The sequence below is a fragment of the Wolffia australiana genome, chromosome 1 (genome assembly GCF_029677425.1).
Source record: "Wolffia australiana isolate 7733 chromosome 1, ASM2967742v1".
Classification (NCBI taxonomy): domain Eukaryota; kingdom Viridiplantae; phylum Streptophyta; class Magnoliopsida; order Alismatales; family Araceae; genus Wolffia; species Wolffia australiana.
This window is the reverse complement of record NC_135835.1, coordinates 1,093,236-1,100,444: the sequence shown is the minus strand read 5'-3', so window position 1 is coordinate 1,100,444 and position 7,209 is coordinate 1,093,236. Positions and strand designations below refer to the sequence as shown.

General features: G+C 45.7%; 1 protein-coding gene across 2 annotated transcripts; it reads right to left on the bottom strand.

Annotated features, from left to right (window-relative positions):
* Positions 1–1,692: 1,692 nt before the first annotated feature.
* LOC144700624 (uncharacterized) lies at positions 1,693–4,688 on the bottom strand. Of its 2 annotated transcripts, none has more exons than XM_078572079.1 (3): positions 3,657–4,688; positions 2,928–3,422; positions 1,693–1,987 (listed from the first exon to the last, which is right to left on the bottom strand). In XM_078572079.1, exons 1-3 carry the CDS (start codon positions 4,431–4,433, stop codon positions 1,865–1,867), a joined length of 1,395 nt encoding a protein of 464 aa, XP_078428205.1. In that variant the 5' UTR covers positions 4,434–4,688; the 3' UTR covers positions 1,693–1,864. The 2 variants fall into 2 exon arrangements, with proteins under 2 accessions (XP_078428205.1, XP_078428199.1); XM_078572073.1 differs by having other exon boundaries at positions 2,874–3,422; positions 3,657–4,685.
* Positions 4,689–7,209: the final 2,521 nt, after the last annotated feature.

Genomic DNA, 7,209 nt, shown 5'->3' with positions numbered 1-7,209 from the left:
ACTCACAAAATTTCTTTCTCTATCTATCTTTCTATGTATCTATCTCCCTCTCTTACTCATACACGCATACTCCACAATATTCTCTCTCTCACACACTCACAAAATCTCTCTCTATCTCACTCTCTCATTCACACACACTCACAAAATCCCCTCTCTCACACATAAAACCTCTATCTCCCTCTCCCGCTCACGTACACATACTAGGGATCAGCAAACGTCATCCGTCCCGTCACACGTCACTGTGACGGACACGTGACGGTGACGTGACGGTGACGGTGACAAAGTCTATGGGGCGTGACAGTGACATGACGTGTGACGGGTTGTGCGTGATGGTGACGAGGTGGTCCGGACGCGTGACGTGACGAAAGGTCCGTCACGGATGATGTCCGTGACGGATTATTAATAAAATTTAATAATGAATTTGGGGATAGATAAAGTGAAAAAAAAATTATTAAATACATTTTAAGAATTAATTGCAACACTAACTGTAAGAATGGGAAACGGTATTTCTCACTAAGATAAAGATCAACCCCATTCAGTTTCACTTCAGAGCAGTTTCCCAAATCGTTATATTGTAGGTCAGAATGTGAGTGGAGAGAAGAATGGAGAGTTGGGAGAAACTAGATAGAACTTGATTGACAAGCTAGATCGGCTTTGTCCCCCTCTGACCAACCTCATTGGGAGCAACTGATTCCCAAGATTTGAACTCCAAATCATTCCAGTCCTCTTATTTGGAGACCACCTTTTTAGAATAAACCACAAACCCCACCTCCGATGCTTCTTTGATCTTATATAGGTATGGGGAAAACTCATATCACACTACGTGGTTTGCAAACTAAATTCCACCTTATAAAAAATAAGCGCAAGAACATTGTTTAACTCTATAAGGACATTAGCCGAATGGTAGCATTAATTCCATAGATCAAGTTATGGACTTTTCAAAAAAAAAAGATCAAGTTATGATCATTACGTTTTTTGTTGGCAGTCATTTTTGGGAGTAAACAGAGCAAAATGAAGGAAAATAAACGATTATTCTGTTTGTCCCTATTTGAATATTCCAATTAATAAAATCAGAATAGAAATAATTTCTAAAAAGGAAATAGAAGAAAATACACAGAGGGGATTGGGATTTGGCACTCACCATATGAATCTTTAAGGGGAATTAGACCGGAATAAAACAAGAAATCAAATGAGGATCTAAGATTTTCATCCATTCCCTTTCCCCCAAAAATCAACGGAAATCAAATGGGAATCTCAGATGAAGATCAATCCCATTTGAAATAACCCGATGACTAAAAGAATTGGAAAAGGCAATATCATTATATTGATACTCGAAGTGAGATGAGAATGCTCGGCCAACCTTCTAAGTGAAAATCCTTGGACCCATGACATGGCGGTGACGTGACATACATTTCGTCACGTCACCGTTCGTCACAGCTCGTCATCCGTCCCGTCACGTCCCGGACTTGCCGTTCCCTAACACATGCTCACAAAATCTCCTCACACTATTTCTCCCTGCTCTCTCTCATACACAATTTCCCTTGTCTCTCTCTCTTTATCTGACTCACTCTTACACTCACTCCATCAAAAATCTTCTCCCTATCACACACTCACTCGCAAAGTGTCTCTCTCTTTCCCTCCCCCCTCCCTCCCTCCTTTGTCTCTCTCTCATTGAGCTAACCCACATCGGTCAACAGCAGGGAGTACAGCTGACGAGCTCTTTCTTCTATATTTCAGCAGAGCACCCCTCAACTATAAAAGGCGACTTCTTCCTAGATCATTTTCCCATCCGACCTAGAAAAGAAAATAGATCCCAGCCCACAGACTTAAGCTTCATCATCCCCCCCCCTCTATCTGCACTGTACTATGGCGGCGGCATGGCCAGCGTCTCCCCTGACCGGCACCGCCGGATGCCCACCTCCATTACTGGCGACCAGTTCCACCACGGTCGCCGGACCTTAGCCTCGCAACACTGCCGCCGCGGCGCCTGATCACCCATGCCCACAAAAGCCTAGTTAGCTATGATCTGCCCATGCATGCTGGACTATGGCTCATGGACAGAATGGGACTGAACGGGCTTCCACTCAGTCATCCGCTATAAGGCTTGTTTCGTTTCGTTCCCATCCGAGGGTTGGCCGGAACGGATGACAGAGCAGCCCTTTGACACCTGTCAGTCGGTAGGCATCGTCGGCCTAGGACGATGACAATGACAACGATGATGGTCGATGCAATGTACGACGAAGAAGGCTTCCTCTACAATGATGATGATGACGACGGCGGGTTGAGGATGAGCAATGATGATGCACACGTTGTTGTCGGATGGCGCATCATGAGTTTGCGCATCACAAACGACATGCCTGTTGACAATGATGATGCAGTCATTGTGGCGTCGACATCCATTCGTGAATGTCAACATCATCATCATGTGTTGTTCCATCATCCATCATCCACCATCGGTCATCAATCATCAATCATCCATCATCCATCATCCATCATCCGTCATCCACCATCTGTCATCCATCATCGGATAGAAGGCTTATTGAAGGGATCTGCACGTTGCAAACGACATGCCTGTTGACAACGATGATGCCCTCATCGCAATTTCAACATCTGTTTGTCGACATCAACATCATCGTCAACAGGCATGTCGTTTGCAACATGCAGATCCCTCCAACGAGCCTTGTATCAGATGATGGATGATGGACGGTGGATGACGGATGATGAATGATGGTGGATGTCCGATGATGGATGGTGGATGATGGATGATGGATAATGGATGATGGATGACGGATGATGGATGATGGATGATGGATGATGGATGATGGATGATGGATGATGGATGATGGATGATGGATGATGGATGACGGGGTGACCTTCTTCCAGTGCTCGGGATCCATAGCCGAGGCGTAGACTCTCACGAGCCTCACCTTGGCCGCTGCCGCGAAGTTCTTCAGCTTACAGGCGCCGGCGTCGCCGTCTCTCCAGTGGACGGAATACTCGGAGACGGTGGCGCCGCCATCGCCGCTGACCTTGTCGAGGAAGAAGATGATCGGTTGGTCGCAGGGCTGGTCGGGGAAGGCCCGCGTGCTGAAGGTGAACGGCCCGGGTTGCCTTGTCCGCCATGTCGTGAAGGTGCGAAGCGGCGTTTCGAGCTCGCCGGCGGAGAGTAGCGTTGGGTAGAGTTGCACGGTGTAGCCCCAGGCCACGGAGACGGACCATAGGCGGTCTTGCTCGTAGCAGATGGTATGCGCCAGGGTCCGAGCCGGGTCCAGCCGGGAGGCTCGTACCAGCGAGCCGAGAGCTTCGAGCCGGTTGGCGCTGCGCGGGGTGATGGGCTCGACGCTGTCCAGGTGGTGCAGAGAGACCAGCGCCGCCGGCGGGTGCGCCGCCAGCATCCCGTATATATCCCCCCGTAAATCCACCTATGAATAATACGATAACGGTTACGATAATTATGATAATGATGGTGATGATAATGATCATGATGATGGTGGAGGTGGTGGTGATCATGGTGATGACGATGAGAATGAAGAAGAACAAGAAGACGATGATGCTGATGAGCAGGAAGCAGCAGATGATGACGATAATGAATAGGAGGAGAAGATGCTGTAAGGAGAGAAAGAGAGAGAGAGAGAGAGAGAGAGAGAGAGAGAGACCTGGTGGAAGCCGGGCTCGCGGGTGAGGGAGACGCCGATCTCGCAAAGACAAGCGCGGACGCGCTCATCGCTGCCGTACAAAAAGTTGTATCTTTCCAAGCAACTGTTCATGGAGGCGGAGAGCGCGGCGACGGCGGGAACGCTGAGGGCGAAGCCGCCACCGCCAAAGGCCATATCATACGAATGAACCAAGTCCTGCTCCACGCTCTCCGACGAGGCCCCCACATACCACATCTGCTCATGATCGTACTTACCCAACACCGACGCCAAGTTCTCCGGGAAGAAGACGGTATCGTCATCCCCTAAAGCCAGCCACCGCACTTCTCCCTGCTCTCCGGTGGCCACGTCTCCCGAGTACATCTCCGCCGCGATGTTCGCTATCCGCGCGGCCGCCGCGCGGCCGCCGAACCGGGAAGCGTTGGACGATAAACGGTACGGCGGAGACGACGGAGGCCAGGCGGCGCCGCCGCCGCTCGGCTCCTCGTCCAACCAGACGAACCCACGTGTCACGCCGGGGCGCCACCAGAGCTCCACGTAGCCGCGGCGCTCCGGCCAGGTCCTCGCTGACGCGCCGATGCCGAAGAGAATATGGGAAATGTTGGTCGGCGGCGGCGGCGGCGCCGCCGTGGTGGGATTATTTCTCGTCGGCGCCGCCAGCCGGATCGGGGGTTCGCCGGCGAGGTGGGCCAAGAGGCCGTGGGAGGAGTAAACGGCGGAATAGAAACCCAGCCCGGCGGAGACGAAGACGACGAGACAAAGGAGAGATCTACCCACCATGGTTCCTGTATGGGATCAAGGGAAGAACCCTAATAATGCTACAGACGAGGAAGAAGAAGGTGAAAGACGACTCTGAATGGCGAGATCGGCGATGGCGACTTGAAACTCGTGCAGGGTCCGCAACATGCGCGAGCCTGCTGGGTTTTCTGTGGCTTTGCGGGCTCAAACTCCGCGGCGGAGAAGGTGGACGGAAGAACAGCGGTTCTTAGCTTCAGAAAAAGAAATAAAAAACTAGTGTTTGGAAACCAAAATCCCAATTGAAAAGCTAGTACCTGCGGAAGAAAAAGGCTTAGATCTGACGGCAGGAGATCCAAAGGAGGAGGGGGGATCTTGGCCCACGTTCCAGACTGCAGTTTCTGTCCCATTAGGAGGTGGCAGAGAGACAGACTTACTAGAGTTTTTTTTTTTTTGAATTGGGCTGAAGCCCAGTTGAGAGATGTGGATGGAAGCAGACCTTGATGGAGTACTTAATTCCAACCCATCTGCTGCCTTCTGGGATTTGAGCACATCAAAGTTAGTTATACAAAGCAAATCAGGTAGGAACGTAGACTGAGAGTCACATCTAGAAACAGTTTCAGCAAATGGGAGCTCCCCATTCTGATTTGTGATTTAGGGCACCATGATCAGATTTAGGGCAAGAAGTCAAGGAATAGAATTACAACATCAGCACACTTGAGGAGAAGCGAACCGGAGGTTAAAATTGTGATCAAAGCTAATAATAATAGTCTATTCATATATGCATGTCCATGAAAAGCAGAAGGCATAATTTAATTCCACTTTAAGATTTGAATCTGACATCTAATTTGACGAGGATCACCAACCAATCATCGCTCCACTTATCTTACCCATTATTATGAGTTATTTACATGTTTTATTTGAAATTATCAATTTTTATATGTTGAATAATATAATGGTTCCATGTGATATAGAGTGGTATTTTATGATATAATTATATGTTTTTACATCTGTTTTTATATCTGTTGAATAATATGCATGTTATATTTTTCTTCTGACATAAATATATAGATCATTCTTCATTCTAGTTATTTGTATCCCTCTCAAATCTTTTATTTTGTCGTCCCCCACTTTCCCCAATCTTTTTTTCTCACATTCAGTACATTCATTAATCTTTTCCCTAAAAGTTTAATTCCTATGATATCTCTTCTAAAACCCACAATCATTTCTTTCATAAAAACTTTCCACTCATTCTCTCTCTTTTATTTCATCATCATTCTCTCACACCAAATCATGTTAGAAACTCTCTATAAAAGTAAAAATTTATGCAACATATATATTAAAAACTATTCATTCTCTATCCTCATTAAGAGGGAAACTAGATTTTGGATATTTCTCCCTTGAGCACTCACAAGTTTCCTATTCCTGGAACTCTGATATTTGGCAAGGACAACACCTCTTACCCCAGCCTTTAACAAATCTTCTTTCTCACTTATTCCACATCCATCAAGTTCGATATTCCTTCAGCCTTTGTGGCCTTCCCATCATCCCCCTAAATATTAATGATCCCAAGGGCATGTTTTTCAAATAGTAACCTTATAGATTTATGAAGAAAAGTTCAGGTCGTAGATCAAGTTATTTATTTGTTGTAAGTAACAGTTGTTGATTCATGGAGTTCTATGAGATTCAGCCTAACCGATAGCTTGTGAGGGAGCAACTTAAGGTGATACAAATTTCTAAGCTCAGCCCAAGGTGCACCATAGCCTCAAGACATTTGGTTTGTACAAAGTTTTACACGTGTGCATTCTTGTTCGGTTCTAGGGAATTTAATTGAATGGAAAAAAAATCATTCATGTAGCAGAAGACTTGGAACGGAATCAAAAACAACATCTACAAGGCAATGATCAAATGGCTTAAGAATTGTCAGATCGACGATTTCTTATATCCTCGAGACAAAACATATTGAGCTGATAAAATGGGTAGCCTCAAGACATATCCACATGATCATTGGCTCAACAAAATTCTTTATTGACCTTAACAAGCTCTGTCCATGCTCCATTGTTGTCATTTGTATCATATCAATCACATTGTGAATGGAGAGGAGGAAGTTTGAGAAGGGAGAAGAAAGGGAAGGGTCATGAAAAATTATGGCTTGGGTGTATTTTATTTAGAGCCTTCCCCTTATTTATAATAAATGGGTATTTTCATAAACCCCCGAAACTTCAATAAAATCCTTCGATGACCAAAAGACCTTTTACATGGGACCCTTGACTATCCTCAAAGTATCATTCAAGTGAACAACTATAATGGCCCAATAACCTTTATTGGCCTTTTAAATTACGTTGAGAAATTGATTTAACCCATCGTATGTATTAATTGATGACAAACTGATTTAACCTAATCGATAGGTTGAGTCCACAACCCGTGGAGTGTCAAGCTACACCTTGCTCTAGAAGATACAAATGAGTGTATTGACTCGCTCATATGACTTGTTTATAATCGGTCACATGGATGTATAGTCTTACATCTGCTTCGTGCTCCTAAGATGACTTATGTATCATCTATTGTCAAATTCTAAATGGTCATCCAAGTAAGTAATAATGCTTTCAAAAGTCATCAGAGAACTCTTCTTCAATATCTCCAGTGCCTCTGAAAAGGGCTCCATCATATCGTCCTTCTTAAGTTGTCTCCTCTTATACTGAGGCGAATGATCTCATCTTTATCACTCAATTGTCTTTGTAAACTTCTTGTTGCACCTGAACTAAGACTGTTCCTATATGATTAGGAACTCCTAGGGCATAATCAAAGCACATCCATCTAT

Excerpts from the sequence above, each read along its gene's own strand:
- LOC144700624 (XM_078572073.1), bottom strand. The coding sequence starts at position 4,433 with ATGGTGGGTAGATCTCTCCTTTGTCTCGTCGTCTTCGTCTCCGCCGGG. Across the intron at positions 3,423-3,656 it reads GCGAGCCCGGCTTCCACCAG|GTGGATTTACGGGGGGATAT; the intron begins GTCTCTCTCTCT and ends TATTATTCATAG. Across the intron at positions 1,988-2,873 it reads ATCCCGAGCACTGGAAGAAG|GCGCCGCGGCGGCAGTGTTG; the intron begins GTCACCCCGTCA and ends ATGGGTGATCAG.